General features: G+C 42.4%; 1 protein-coding gene across 12 annotated transcripts in view; it reads left to right on the top strand.

The window, feature by feature from the left end:
- Positions 1–16,096, top strand: part of VPS13D (vacuolar protein sorting 13 homolog D) — a 283,384-nt gene that overhangs the window by 228,810 nt on the left and 38,478 nt on the right. For all 12 annotated transcript variants that reach the window (XM_063785968.1, XM_001145053.7, XM_009448445.5 and 9 more), the window contains one exon: positions 2,753–2,948. In XM_063785968.1, coding sequence (XP_063642038.1) covers positions 2,753–2,948 — 196 coding nt within the window. The remainder of the gene's footprint in view (positions 1–2,752; positions 2,949–16,096) is intronic.

The raw sequence follows: 16,096 nt of genomic DNA, 5'->3' as shown, positions 1-16,096 counted from the left end.
AGAATGTGAGGAGGGGAGAAAGACCACTTTGCCTTCACCTTTATCCTTGTGTACCTCACATGACACCTGGCACATAGCTCATGCATAGTAAGGCTTAGTAAATTAAACTCTTTGTACCAGATCCTTAGGAACCATCCAAAGCTATCAGAGTCATATCAAGACTGATCAGTATTAATTCTCTGCATTTGGAAGAAGAGGAAGGAATATAGACAGTAAAATATTATATTTCTATTTGTGCTTAGGACACATTTAGAATAGAGTTTTTGTTTATCAGCTTTCCTAATGGTGAGATTTGGATCAAAATGCCTTTGCTTTTCCTAAGGCTGCCCAACCGTAAAGGGAGCTGTCCCTAAGGAGACGTCAGGCCAGAAGTGAAATTTGGCTGAAAGTAATTTGTTTATGGATTTTAAAAGTTGACTGTTGGGCAATCATTTGGGGTTAAGGTTTAATCATTCTTTCTAGTAATGGTAATGACAGTACATTGGACTCTTAGAAGACTTTTTAAATGAATATAAAATGCTTTGTTATGTATGGTGGCCTTTATCTGGCCAGCATCCTTGTGACGTGGAGAGAGCATGGCTCTCCTCACTTTCTGGATGAACACACAAATGTGCTGAGAAAATGCATGATTGGTTCAAAGTTGCAAAATCACCTCCCATCAAGAATCGTTCCTATAATATGTACAGCCTTTCCAGGAGCCAATGGCTTCATCCAAAGAGGATCCACTGAGCTCTGGGTTATACGAAGGCAGTATCCTAGAGTGAGAGTCTTCTCTTAGGATGAAAAGACCTTTAGAAGGTGATAAGAACCAGAATCCACTCAATCCCCTTGATGTAAGAACTGGTAATTGTGCTCAGTTCTCTCTGCAGGCCTTGCTGGACCCAGGTTCAGTCATGTTCTGTCTCTCAGGTCCCAGTCTGAATTCCTGTTCTGTGTGTGCTCTGCCAAAAACTTTGTGCAAAAGTTTGGGAAAGGGCTGGGTGCAGTGGCTCAGGACAGTAAGCCCGGTACTTTGGAAGACCTAGAGGGAGAATCGCTTGAGCCCAGGAGTTTAAGGCTGCAGCAAGCGGTAATCATGCCGCTGCACTCCTGCCTGGGTGATAGACGGACACCCTGTTTCTAAAAAAAAAAAAAAAGTTTGGGAAAGCGATATTGCCTCACTGGAGCAAATTTACCCAGAATCCAAAAGAAATGTTGTGAATTGTTAGTACATTCTCACCCAAGGAGTTTCCTTTACCAATTTGTCTCACTAGAGCTGAAGAGTCTAGAGAGCTTCCTCACACCCCACTGTCAGAGGGTAAACATCCTGTGAGTGTCCCTGGCACAGGTCCTGGAGATGCTCCCTGGACGGGCTGCCTCTTCCCTTCAGTGACTGTGACCTCTTCAGCCTCTGCCAGCTTCTGGCCTCTTCTAAGGTGTTTTCAGCCATTGCTGGCAACTTGCAAAATGTTTGCAATGTCTTTTTGACCTGGATTGGTCTTTTGAACTGACTCCATTGAGGGTCCCAGCCAGCTTTCACAGCTTTTTGGGGTGCTCTTCATGAAGGTTTTATATAATCGCCGATACCGAATTTCATCAAAGCATGCAGTAGCTTTTACCTTATTTCAAGCATCCAGTGGGGTTGGCCAGTCACCCCCATAGTGTTCTTTGAAAACTGCAAATGTATACCATCAGCTCTCCATATCCACAGATTCAGCCAACCATGGATGGAAAATATTTGGGAAAAAAAAAGATTTCACGAAGTGCCAGAAAGCAAAACTTGAATTTGCCACACGTTTCAAATACTGTATTGACTCCACACAAATGAAGTGATATGTGGGCATTGTATTAGCTACTATAAATAATCTAGAGGTGATTTAACGTATACAGGACGGTGTGTGTAGGTTATATGCAAACACCTACAGCACATTATGTAAGGGACTTGAGCATCCTAGGATTTTGTATCTGCAGGGGATCCTGGATCAATCCCACATGGATACTAAGGAACAACTACATTTAGTTATCTCTCTCTGCCTTAAATATCTTTCTTTTCTTTTCTTTTCTTTTTTTTGTTTTTGAGACAGAGTCTCACTCGGTCGCCAGACTGGAGTGCAGTGGTGCGATCTCGGCTCACTGCAACCTCTGCCTCCTGGGTTCAAGCAATTCTCCTGCCTTAGCCTCCCGAGTAGCTGGGACTACAGGCACGCATCACCACGCCCAGCTAATTTTTGTATTTTTAGTAAAGATGGGTTTCACCATGTTGGCCAGGATGGTCTTGATCTCTTGACCTCGTGATCTGCCCGCCGCAGCCTCCCAAAGTGCTGGGATTATGGGCGTGAGCCACTGCGCCCAGCCTCTGCCTTATATTTCATAGGATGCCATCATCTTCAAACTTTCCACGAAGGCCCAATTTTCTAGTCTCCTGTTGATTTAATCCTCTATCTGTATCCTCTCCTGATCGTCCGTAGGCTGCCCAAGTTCTGGGATCGAAAAATTGGCCACTGTTAACCTCTCAGCTTTTCTCTGATTTTTTTTTTTTTTTGAACTGGAGCACACTTTACTTCTGACTAACATGTAACATATATCCTCTGACTCTGGACTTAATGGGCAAATCTGCAGGATCCTCTTCTGTGAGTTGGCCTGTCTGTGGCCTCTCTGGCACAGAGATTAATGGAATGGCCTTAAGTTATCATTCCATAATCAAGGGGTTTGGCTTTAAATGCTTTTGCTTTTGTCCTCGTCAGGTTACAACAGCCGTTGTCTCTTTCACTAGGTATCATTGGTGGACTGACCAGTGTTATAACTTCGACAGTGGAAGGTGTGAAAACAGAAGGGGGTGTCAGCGGTTTCATATCTGGCCTTGGAAAAGGGCTTGTTGGCACTGTAACCAAGCCAGTGGCAGGCGCCCTGGATTTTGCATCAGAAACAGCCCAGGCGGTGAGAGACACAGCCACACTCAGCGGCCCCAGGTCAGTGGTGTGGGAAGAGTGGCTTTTGCAGTTTCCAGCCTAGGTCTGCTGCTTCTCCTAATCCATACTGATGTGTTTAATTGTGCACTTTCTTAGTTATAGGGTTTTTAATTCTAATACTTGTAACTGAAATTTCTGATCTGCCTAATATAAAAAGATGAAAATGAGGTACAGAAACCTGGCATGAATTTTTTCAGATAAATATATATATAGCATATTTTATATATGCTATATATTTTATATATGTATGTATATATAGCATATTATATATAAGTATGTATAACTATATTATGTTATTTTTCTCCATTAGAGAGGTCAGAATTAGGATTAAACTGTTAGAAGCTTCTTCTGTTCACCAAGCCAACTGGATCCCCACATGCCTATGAAGAAAACTGTCAGATTGTAGTCTGGTTCTTACTCCTACACCCCGTGGTATAGTTCTAGAATCCCCACAGTTGTTGTTCACCATGTGGGTCTGTTCCTTCTTAATTTTCCTTCCGCTTGAAAGTATCAGCCCCAACCCCATAAAGAAAAGTGCCACCCCCCATCCCCCCAGCAGGTCAGCAGTTCTGCTGTGGGATTGCTGTCTGGCCTTGATACCAGCTGAGACTGGAAATCAGGGACAGCCCATATGGTTCCAAACCCCACAGAACCCAACCGCTTTAACGTAGCTGTTTGCTTGAATGGCCTATTTTAGCCTCCCTTTTCCAGAGTGACTAATTGGGGATTCTTATCAACAAAGGGTATAATGAATGTTAAGGGCCCAGCCAAGCTAGACTCGACTTAAGCCCAGAAGGATTTTGCTGCTGCCTGGATAATAGATTTTCCCTGAGTGAATTAGTACGCCCTTTTAGAATGCCTAGGGCCTGGCCCACGTCCACACCCTATCACTCCCTCAAATAGGATGTGAAGTGAAATTGTCCCCAGTTGAAGTGAATCCATTTGTCTGTCACCAGGAAAACTTACTGAAGACACATTACTGCAGTAGGGGAAATGCTCCGATTGTGGACTGGGGCCATGCAGTGTGCTGTGCCAGAATGCCTTCCATCTGGAAGCAGCTGAGTAAACTCTGTATGGTTTACTTTAGTTAAGTTACATTCTATTCTCAGATACAAAACTAAAACAATCCTTGAGTATATTTTGAAGCATTTATGAAGTTGTGGGGAGGGGCAGGCAGTGAGGAGGCTTCGAAAGTATTTCCAGTTAGTTTTTCCATCTCTGCTCGAAGCCCAAGAAGTCCACCTCCAGTATTTGTTAAGATAATAAGACTTAATGAAGTGTAAAGCTGAAGACGCCTAAGAGTTCCCAAAGAAGCATGTGTATTCTTAAAATGTCAAAATAGCCAAGGGATTGATTGATTAAAAAGGGTTCAAGGTATATGTGATAAATTTTTTAAAGATGATTTTGTGCTGTGAAGTTTTAATAATGTTGAGAAAGAAACGGCTTGAATTTTATACATTGTCAGCTTGCAAGTCTTCATGGGGTTTTTCATTCTTTTTAGGAGCACAAGTAATGTAGCCACAGTCACTGCAGAAAGCATGTCTTTGAGAGGGACATTCTTGTCATTTTTATTAGTTGTTCAACATTGCCACAGAAGTTTGATTTTCTGTCAGCCAGTGCATAGCTGCCGTTTATTCATTGTCTGTCAGTAAATAGTGATTGAAAATTTCCTATGAACTCAGGGTTGGGAATAGCAGAAACCAAAACTGTCCCTGGTCTCAAAGAGCTTATAATCAAGCAGGGCAGCAAACATAAAAAATTATATAAACACTTATTTGCTGAAATTGTGACAAATGACATAGAGGACACTTAGAGGGTGCCATGAGACTATGATCAGAGAAGGTGATGGGGAGAAGGAGGGTGGCTAACCTAGTGATCAGGGGAGTTGAGACAGGCTTTTCTAGGAAAGTAATCTTTGAGGTGAAGCCTGGAGTATGAAGTAGGAGTTGGCCAGGTGAAGAGAGGAGAGAATCACCTTCCAGGTAAAAGGGAACTACTGTGTGTGCAACAGCAAAAGGAAGGAACTTATCTATGTGCCAGGCATTGTCTTTGTGCCTCCACATGTGGAATCCCATTTAATCTTCATACTTGATTTACAAATGAGGACAAGACAGTCCAGAGAAGTCATGGAGCTTATCCACAGCCACACAGCTGCTGGGAAATGGTAGACCTAGACTTAGAACCAGCCTATGTCTTGACCCTGTGCCCAGCACCACTGCATTGCACCCTGCTGCCTGGGTCTGCGAGGAGGGGGCTCATTGGATTTCTCTTGTACGTGTTTCAGAGTCTGTTAGTGTCAAGATATGGCATTCCGCATAGTTTCTTCCCTGCTGACTCAAGATTTACTTTACTATTACCTGCACGCTGACATGATTCAGGTCTTGACCAGCACTGCATTTTTGTCTGTCTGTTTCCTCTGGCCTGCCACCTTAGCCTTATCTGGACCTCAGCAGCAGAGACCATGCCCTCATGAAGGCACTGGGGAGCCGTTCACAGTCAGCACTGGCCACTCCTCATCTCAGCCCAATGAAGTTTTACATTTCCATGTAGATGAGGCACTCGGGATATAGAAAAGTTGTGCAGCTTGACTCAAAGCAGACAGTAATTGGGTAGCCTAATTGAAGTTTAACTGCAAGTTCCAACTTTGCAGGCTGCAGAAAAAAAGGAAAAAAAAAACAACAACAAAGTTTAACTGCAAGTTTCATGAGACAGCGATCTGCCTAACCATTCACTCCGCCTAGAAGCAAAAGCTACCGTGATCATTGAGGCACAGCCGGTCTTCATATATCCTCAAAGGAGGGGGATTAGCTTCCACATCCCTTCTCTATTCCTGGAGGTGCCAGTAGTGGGAGAGTCATGGCAGAAGTTACCAGAGGCAAATGGGGTATATGTTTGGATCAGTGGATCAGTGTCCTTTATTGTGCAGAAAAAGCTAAAATTACAGATTCTTCTGAAGGGATACATAGCAGCCGTTTCACCAATGTCCCTCAGTCCATTTGTCCAGGTCCAGAAGTATTCATGAGGAGCTATGCATTAGAAGAGAGCACTTGGGCTGGGCATGGTGGCTCACACCTGTAATCCAGCATTTTGGGAGGCCAAGGTGGGAGGATTGCTTGAGCCCAGGAGTTTGAGACCAGCCTGGGCAACATAATGCCCCCATCTCTTACAAAAAAAAAAAAAAAAAAAAAACCTGGATATGGTGGCGGGTGGTGTGCACCTCTGGTCCTTGCTACTTGGGAGGCTGAGGTGGGAAGATTGCTGAAGCCTGGAAGGTTGAGGCTGCAGTGAGCTATGATTGTGCCCCTGCACTCCAGCCTGGGCAACAGTGAGACCCTGTCAAACAACGAAAGAGAACACTTGTTCTGGAAAACAACAGGCCAGAGTCCCAACCACCTTACTTATTAGCTTTGGGCCCTGGGTCAAGTCAAGACATCTATGTAAGACTCAGTTTTAGTTTTTTCATCTATAAAGTGGGGATAAATTTATCTCTCTGTTTATTCTGCTTCTCAGGGGTTTGAAGCCCAACCAGAGTTATTTTAATGTGGAAGCTATAAAGAACTATAAAAATGCTGGGTGATATTATTTTAAAGTCCTATTAAAGGAGCGCAGAGATCCTTGCAGGTGGAGAAATGTTTCAGTGCCAGTTTGTTCTGATGACACTGTATCTCTTAGGAACATACTGGCTCTAACACTATCACCGAGGGATAAATCACCCTGGTTTCTTGGAAGTGAGTTATAACCATCTCCAACCATCCCGGTTGATTGAACAGGATCCAGGGGTGTTACTCAGGGTTTTTCCCCACTGTTTAGACAACAGGGACTAACAAATGATTTGAAGGGATTAGAAGTGAGATTCTGACCGAGGGTTGACCTGAGCCCAGGGACCAAGCCAGGAATAGAACCCAAGAGTCCAAGAGTTCTGCCTCTGAGCCTGCAATTGGAATGAGACTTTCTGCTTCCTTTGTAATATTTCATCCAAGTAAAGGCTTAGATCTTAGCATCTATGTTTTAAAAGACCCAAATTTTAAGCAGATGATAGGAAAGTAAGCCATAAAACTGTGAAAGAGTACTCCTTCCAGTAATCCATCTGAAAAGTGGCCTTACAGGAAACATTGGCTCCTTTTTTGTGTTTATTTGAACATGATTTTATTTATAGGGAACCCCCCTCCTTATGTTCTTTTAGATTAAAATACTTCCAAGTTCCTCTCCTTGTTGGAGTGCGCTGGCATTCCAAGCGACAGCCACCTAACTTTCCTCTGAAATTTCCAGGCAACCCAATAGTTCTCAGGAAGGCAGGTGGGGGTGGGGAGAGAAGAGGGCGGAGGACTGCAGAGCCTTTGGCCTCAACATGAGTGTTGTGGACCAATATCCCCCACTGCATTTGTTCACTGTACAAGTATGTGTGGTTTGGAACTGAAATAAGAAACCTTTTCCAAGGCAACGTTCTGCTGGCTCAGGTTGCATCTTCTGGCCTACGTGTATTGGGCCACACTTTGTCTGTTCCCAAGTAAAGTTTATGAAAATGGCACAGATGCAGCCACACTTGAGGTGCCACTGAAGCTATGTGAAGAGCCTGCTACCCTTCAAACAGACCAGGCCCAAGAAAGGTGCCAAGCCATGTGAGAGTGCCCAGTCCACTGTGTAAATGTGACGGCCTCTGATGGTAGTGTTTGAAAAGATACTTAGTAGAAAGTTGCAGAGACCCTGGAGCAGCCATTTCACAAAAGAAGGCAAAAATACCTTTGAGAAGAAAGGAATGTCTGCCTCTGCACTATGTATTTGCTTGTTTGTTTCTCCAAATACCATCTGTTGCAGACTGGGGTGCATGACATTTTAGGGAAGTAGCAGATGAAGATTTATGAAGCTGGGCCCTGAGGTTTCCTCTAAAATATTTCTTCACCTTTTAAGTCAAGACCCAAAAGTGGGGAGAGAAGTAGGAGTTGGCAGAACTTGAAATATTTAAACTAATTTAGCAAAGCTCAGGAGTGTTGGAGCTTATCTCGTTATTTAAGTTAGATAAGGAGGAAGGGGAATTTGAAGGATAATGATAGATCAGTGTTTAAGAATATAGCCATCAGGACTGATAATGTTCTGGAATCCCGGGACCCTCGGATTGTGCACGTAGATGTAAATTCCATTTGCTCTGAGAACTTTTGAAAAAGAAACTTTTTGGTTGATTTCACAGAAAAGATTTATGGTGGGCATATTTGACTTTTTCAGTAAAAATAGCCCCAAAACACCACCCAAAATCTGTTAAGACACTTCTCGTGAATGACCTCTTAGATGTGAAATGGAAATGGGTTTTCTTAAGGAAAGGCCCCTTTTGTTAACAGTGTTTGCACGTTACTTATGACTCTCCAGGATAAAAGGACTAAGACTCTTTTGGGTCACCAGAGCCTGAATGCAGTCAGGTTGAACAGGTCAGCAAAAAGTCTGCAAAGAGGCCGGGTGCGGTGGCTCACGCCTGTAATCCCAGCACTTTGGGAGGCCGAGGTGGGCGGATCACGAGGTCAAGAGATCGGGACCAGTCTGGCCAACATGTTGAAACCCTGTCTCTACTAAAAGTACAAAAATTAGCTGGGCGTGGTGGTGCGCGCCTGTACTCCCAGCTACTTGGGAGGCTGAGGCAGGAGAATTGCTTGAACCCGGGAGGCGGAGGTTGCAGTGAGCCGAGATTGCGCCACTGCACTCCAGCCTGGCGACAGAGCGAGACTCCATCTGAAAAAAAAAAAAAAAAAAATAGTCTGCAAAGAGAACTTAGGAAATGCTTCCATTAACTTTTTCATCCTAGCTGGGTAATACTGCTTTTAATTACTCTGCTCTGAGAGCAGCCATTTCTTATACTTGGTATTACACATAGCACATCAAACAGAATTGGCTTGAATTGAGCCTTTAGGGAACTTCCAAAGGTAAAAATTGAGTAAAGATTCAAATGTTTATTAGGATATACCAGTGTTCATTTTTTGCCCACTAATATTCCATTCAAGGCAGGAGAGTAGGCTGATATCCCATGTATCTAGAGTGGATCAAGTCCAATATTTCTTTCAGAGTTCCTGTTCCTTAAAAGTGTAAATGGGTTTTATATTTTATTCCGTGTTTGGCTTAATAAGAAAATATTTTTAATTGCTACCCGGTAAAATTAACATTTCAGAAAGATCTGATATGTTATCCTGTGGCTCCTGCCTCATACTTATCTAGGAAGTTCCAGCACGCCCCTTCCAGATGAGTCCGGTACGCTGTAGTAGCATCCATATAGAGGCATGTATATAGTAGAGGTGAAAAGCTGGAACTTGTACCTGTTTGACCCTAAGGCTCTGGTTCTAATCTTTGGGCATATCTGTCTTTTGGCTTGGTGTAACATCTGCTGCTTGGGACAGCCATTGTGTTAGTTAACATGTCAGTTTCATCATGAAAAAGGCATTACATTTCAGTGAAACTGAAAAATTATTGCTATATCCAGCTGAAGGGAAGGGACTGTCAAATCTCTCCTCTGTTGTCCAAACATGGCACAGTAGATATAGTGACAGTCCCTTTATCTTCTACTCACCCTTGCGTATATATTTGTGAGGTGAGAGCCATATATTCTCACTTCCTGATCTTGCCAAACCAGGTCCTTCCAGAGAATGCTTGAAGGTAGATGGGTCATTTTCTCATTCCTCCCTCTACGTGAGCAATCCCAGAAGAACACTAAGATCTGTGTTGATGACATTGGATGTTTCACTTGGCTCTGAAATTAAGCTGATGAAATTATAGGATCGGATATTTTTATTTTTTTCAAGACAGAGTCTTGCTCTGTCGCCCAGGCTGGAATGCAGTGGCACAACCTCGGCTCACTGCATCCTCCACCTCCCGGGTTCAAGCAGTTCTCCTGCCTCAGCCTCCAAAGTAGCTGGGATGGCAGGCGCATGCCACCTTGCCCAGCTAATTCTTATATTTTTAGTAGAGATGGGGTTTCACCATGTTGGCCAGGCCGGTCTCGAACTCCTGACCTCATGATCTGCTGACCTTGGCCTTTCAAAGTGTTGGGATTACAGGCGTGAGCCACCACACCCAGTCAGGATCAGATATTTTAAAGAAGCATCTTAACAGTCCTTCATGCCTTCTAAGTTAAAATTCCTCTCACAGGAACATAAGCAGAGAAATCTTATTTTCTGAGACAGGCTTCTTCCCTCTCGCTGAACTCTAAATACTGTATTCCCCTTTCACTCAAAGGCCCCAGACGATGCCATTCTCATTATAACATAACTTATGGAAAGCTCAGATCTATTGTTGGAAAAAATGCAAAGTGTGTGTGTTCATGCACACACGTGTTTGAGAAAAGCCTTTCCATTTCTGAAATCCCAAGAGTCATTTTTATGCAAGATTATCTGTTAGGAAAAAACCCACTTTTTTGGTCATGGTACATTATAATCATTTCTAGAAAGGAGAGCGTCTAATTTTTGCCATTTTTGGCATGCAGAGATGACTGACTTCATAGAAACCACACTATCCTGCTTCCAAAAGAAAAAAAAAAAAAACCTACTGAATTTACATCTGAATCAACATCTCTTCAAAGTCCAGTCCTTGCATCTCAACCAGCAGGTCCTTGTGCAAAGAAAATGAATGGGAAGTATGATTTGGGGTTATTCCATTTACTTTCTGATTTGGGGTTATTCCATTTAAAAATGAAATAATGTTGCCATTATACATCTGTAGTCCCTTCTGTGTTCAGTGAATTTGTTTTTAAAACTCTAACGTGACACCTAATATTACATACATAAGATAGACATTTGAGATTTTTGGTTTGAACTTCAAGAAAAAATAAAACAGTGTCTATTTCTTTTTGAGAAAAAATTTGTATTTTGTGCATTAGAGAAGGTTGAAGAGCCATTTGTTATTTGTGGAACTCCTCTGTAAAGGCATTGGATTTACTTATTTTTAGATTTTCATGACTATCCCATGCCTCATGTTTTTCCCTTACAGAATCATCCACCTTTGCCCAAGATAAAATTGAAATCTTTAACAAGAGGACCCAGGTTTGAGTTCAACTCCCCGGCTCCCAGAGAGCTTTAGACTGTAAGATAATTCTGAGATACACAGAGGACATTTGGACTAGCAGGGACTTAAAGACTCACTGTTGTATTACAGATTATGGCTCGGAAGCACTGAGGGAAGGAAAGATAGGTGTGGGTGTTATAATTCACCCGTGGTTTTCTTGCCCTGATATATTTATCTGGTACTCTTTTGCCAGTCTCCTTCTCAAAGACATTTTCTTGCTAAATTTCTTACTAACTTGTCAAATGGAGGGAAAATAAGATTGAATTAGTAAAACATTCTTATCACAATATACTCTAAAAGAGGCTGGGCGCGGTGGCTCACGCCCATAATCCCAACACTTTGGGAGGCTGGGGCGGGTAGATCATTTGAGCTCACAAGCTCGAGACCAGCCTGGGCAACATAGTGAAACCCTGTCTCTATAAAAATATACAAAAATTAGCCGGGTATGGTGGCACGCGCCTATGGTCCCAGCTACTCCAGAGGTTGAGGCAAGAAAATCGCTTGAGCCCAGGAGGTCAAGGCTGCAGTGAGCTGAGATTGCACCACTGCACTCCAGCCTGGGTGATGGGAGTGAAACCCTGTCTCAAAGAAAAACAAAAACAAAAACAAAACTTTTGTTATATTGGGCTTATATAATTCAAATTAATAATGTTACTTATCTATATCCTTAGTGGATTTACTTTAATACATTGAGGAAACCGCTTTCTGATTAGCAGAGAGAATTTGTACATATGGGTTCTTTTAGAACAGAGGGTCTCAAAATACGGTCTAGGGACCCCCTGCGGAACCCCAGATCCATAACCTAAAACCTATTTGTATATATTCATATACTTATATATGAATTTATAGATATAACAATTTTTATAATAGTATTCTCTAATGAGTATACAGTGGAGTTTTCCAGAAGCTACACAATGTATGATATTGTAACAGATTGACTGTAGAAGCAGATAGGTGAATACAGCTGTTTTCCAGTTAGCAAGACTTAAGAGATTTACAAAAATGTGCAGGTGCCACTCTCCTCACCTTCTGTGACTCTGCATACATGCCACCAGCCAACAAACGTACCTGGTTAATTTTTTTGACAAGCTGCTCTATTTGAAAATACGGTGATTGATAATCCATCATCTTGCTCATAAGTAGCACATATCGGCAATGATGGGCTAATTCGGACTTAAACCGTAGGAGCCACTGTAATGCAATGCTTCCCTTTGGCTTGCTGCCAACAGTTGTCAGCCCTCCTGGTTTGCTCCTGACTTTTACTGGGTTTCTAGAGGTAACAATTGGAAAGATTTTATCACATATCAGAAAGACCTCTTACAATAATTTACCTAATTTAGTTCTTCACCTTAACCTACCATCCCAATAAATTTTAATTTCAGCAGGGTAGTAAGTGTAGAGCAGATTACTTCAAAGTGCAGGATCTTGTCCAAAGGCTGCTTGGTTGTGTTTGCACTGCCCTGACTCTTGCAGGTACTCGAGAAGGTGTATCTGTTTCAGAATTCACTTGCCAAAACCTCAACTTTCTCCCCTAGCAAAGTTGCTGGAGTAGGATAAACCCACAGTATTTGGATAAGCTCCTTTGAACTCCTTGTAGAAAGCAGTTTTTATGAGGCAGTTGTTCTGTGTTAACACCAGAGACAATTCCTAGCAGATTTCCCCAAACATACTTCAAACATCGATAATGGCAGGGGTGACCCAAACTGTATCATAAAATCCCAGGGACTGCAGGAGACTTCAAAGGGGAGACAGAGCAAAACCTCACTTCTCGTTATGAGGAGTATGGGTCACAGGAATCCTGGCTAGAATCCATGGTAACCTCGCGGAGTAATGCCAGGATGGACAGAGGCCAGGGCTCATCGGTTCCCTAGACTTTACTAATTGACCCCAGCAGCACAGTTAGAGTGGTAATAACTGGCACCTGCCCGCCTCCTGAGGCATTAGAGGCCAAATTACCACATGTGAAGTGCTTTTCTATCCTTTAGTGAGAAGATGCAAACCTTGAAGTGTGTTTCTATTTTTGTTTGAACTATCAAGGGCCCGGTTAATTCAGTTGAGCCAATTCTGACCTTGGGATATTCAGATCCATCACTTAGTACGTACAGGCAAATTGACAGTAGAAATTTATTAATTCAGTCTTGAACTCCTACTATATTTCAGGCATTTAATAAGTATTAAATACTGGGAATATTTAAATAATTGAGGACAAACTGCTCTGAAGAATCACCAAGCTGTTTGGTTTGTGTGTTAATATTCTTAAGCCACTCTTACATGTTCATTAAAGCAAGTTTCCCTATAGTTTTCTTGAAGAACTCATTTTTTAGTGATTTGACTTACTCTTTATTCTTGAAAACAACAAAATTGCATTTGTGCATATGGTATGTGTTGAGGGGGGTAATTACAGGCATTTTTTTCCCTCATTACTGGGTCCGTTACAGCTCCTTGAAAACAAATAGTTATAGTTTTACTAATTGTTTATAAAATTAGCTAATGATCCTTTGATTTTTTAGTTTTTTTATACCTTAGCTGTATTTAATAAATATTTAGTATCTTCTGTGCAATTAATAAGAACAATGGGGGCCAGGCATGGTGGCTCAAGCCTGTAATCCCAGGACTTTGGGAGGCTGAAGTGGGCAGATCACCTGAGGCCAGAGTTCAAGACTAGCCTGGCCAACATGATGAAATCCTGTCTCCACTAAAAATACAGAAATCAGCTGGGCATAGTGGCACACGCCTGTAGTCCCAGCTACTCAGGAGGCTGAGACATGAGAATCGCTTGAACCTCGGAGGCAGAGGTTGCAGTGAGCCGAGATCATGCCACTGCACTCCAGCCCGGGTGACAGAGTAAGACTCTGTCTCAAAAAAAGAAGAAGAACAGTGTTTCAAAACCTGTTATTTTTACCTGAATTATTTTGCTACGACAAATTTATCTTTCAAATTAGATTTTATCAAAGTAGCTACGTATTCAGTTTTTTAAGTTGAAGTCTTTCTAAATGTCTGAAACCAAAACACAGTAATCTCCTGCCCTACCTTTCCCTGATTCCTGCTCCCTCAGAGGCAATCACTTTCAACACTTTGGGCCTTTTCTTCAATGTGGAGGTATTTACCTTTATATTTCATAAATAAATAAACCAACTGCTATTTCTTGACATCATTTGACTTCATGTTGTTATACATACATGTTTCCTTTCCCCATTTTTCAGTACAGTTATATGATCCTTTTTGAATAACTTAGTATTCCATTTTTACGTTATTATGACTGTGTAAATAGTATTCCCAGTGAAGCCCCCCACCCAGGTCACTTTGATGATGTTTCCTTTTTAAATGTTGTGCTTTGTTTTTTTCTCCTTGGAGTTAGTAACTGCTCTTTCAGTATTGTCTGCTTTGTTTTCTATATGCACATTCGTAATTTATTCTCAAATGCTTATTTAGTTTCCACATTTTTTTAACCCTGGGCCTAGTAACTCGTTTTTCTTTAAAAAAGAAAAAAAAAATTCTATCTTCCTATTGCTAATTTATCCACAAACACTCTTCTGTATGTGTACAAATGCATTGAGTAATTTATTGGTTTCTAATTAAATTCTCCCTCTCGATGTCCTCTGCTCCCATCTGACTGGTCGTTGTCTAGCTATTTTTGTCTCTAAGCTATTTTTCTATAGTAGTACTATAGCAGTACTATTCTGAGTTTCTTTCTTCCATTTATTTGTTTTGGTCTTTTTCTTTCATGAATACAGACAGTCCCCAGAGAATCTGGTGATTCTTGACTATCTGTTCTACTCCTCTTTAAAGATGAGGCACTAAAAAGCCAATTGGGAGCTCTTGGTTTGAGGCTGAGGGGGCCTTACTGTGAAATGATCAAGTGGGGACCTGCTGACTCTGGGCTCCTGTTGAGAGGAGCAAAACTGAATGGGGATGAGAGAGGGGACCTGAAGCTCTAACTGCTTCCCATGCAGCCTTTTAACCAATCTTCCTGTTTTCAACTCACTCCAGGCCTACCTGTTTCTCCTTTATGCTCCAGGCCTTCAGAGCTACTTGCTGCCTCCATCTTTCTGAAATGCAGTGGAGGCCACCATCCTAATTAGCTTTCTGCTTTGTGGCTTCCACTCCCTCAGGCTTACATTTCAGCGCCACGTGTCCATCTGCTTTTCAGTTTCTAAAATATTGTTGACACCTTCTCTTTATCCTTTTGGATTTGTGCCATTTGTATCCCTTTGCTTTCCCTTTAGAGGGGTCTCTGGACTAGATCTGTCATGCTTAATCAGAAGTCCTGTAATTTAGACTTTTCACTAATTTGTGTTTCCTTTCTTGGTGTTCTTTCCCCTTTACCCCCAACTAGTGGCTCTGAATTAGTGTGGTTTTATGAAACCCATATCCATTCAGCCATGGTTCTATGTATTATCTCATTTAGGCATCACAGCAGCTTTTGCACAGCATCTGCTCAGGCAGTCTGTGGCTCTTCTTTCCCCGAAAGATTGAGAATACGTCTGGTGAGAAGCCGTTGCCAGTCCCAGCCCCTGCTTTGAGTCTGGTATTGGTCTTTAACCTCTCATTCTGTGTGTTGTAAAGAAACAGGTTGTGGAAGGCTCTTGTCAGATCCCAGGAACATGAAAGAAATAGCACACCCTACGGTAGTGACATGGCCCTGTCACCACCCCTCATTGAACCATAAAAGCTATTCAGAGGGGCCAGCAGCTGGGGAGCGACTGTACTTAGATCCTGGGTGCTGATGGGTGTTTTGTAGTTTCCAAGGGAAGTTGCTGAAAGTTTTCTTATCTTGACACTCCAAGGGCAAGGGGTCTTTCTTCAAAGAGAAGTGCTTGTTTCAGAAAAAGATGTGGAAAGGACGTAAAATCACAGGTTCTTCCCCAGTTCTGAAAAAGAAATAGGAAGGGGCAACGTGGCAGTCAGTGTGAAAAGAAACCACGCATTTGCAGGAAGCAAGAAGGGGTTCCGCAGCACTGGTTGCTTCCCGCATCTGCAGTGCGAGGGTAAACAGGCCTACTGGGGAGTCGGTTGGCCCTGGGTTTGAGTCATTGGGCTGCTGCTTGGCTGTGACCTGGAACAAGTTTTTCCCCTCTTAATCTCTCTGAGATGAGATTCCTTTGAGTCAT

Source organism: Pan troglodytes, chromosome 1 (assembly GCF_028858775.2).
Source record: "Pan troglodytes isolate AG18354 chromosome 1, NHGRI_mPanTro3-v2.0_pri, whole genome shotgun sequence".
NCBI lineage: Eukaryota > Metazoa > Chordata > Mammalia > Primates > Hominidae > Pan > Pan troglodytes.
Note: the sequence above shows the minus strand (reverse complement) of the source record. Positions and strands in the feature narration are given on the sequence as shown.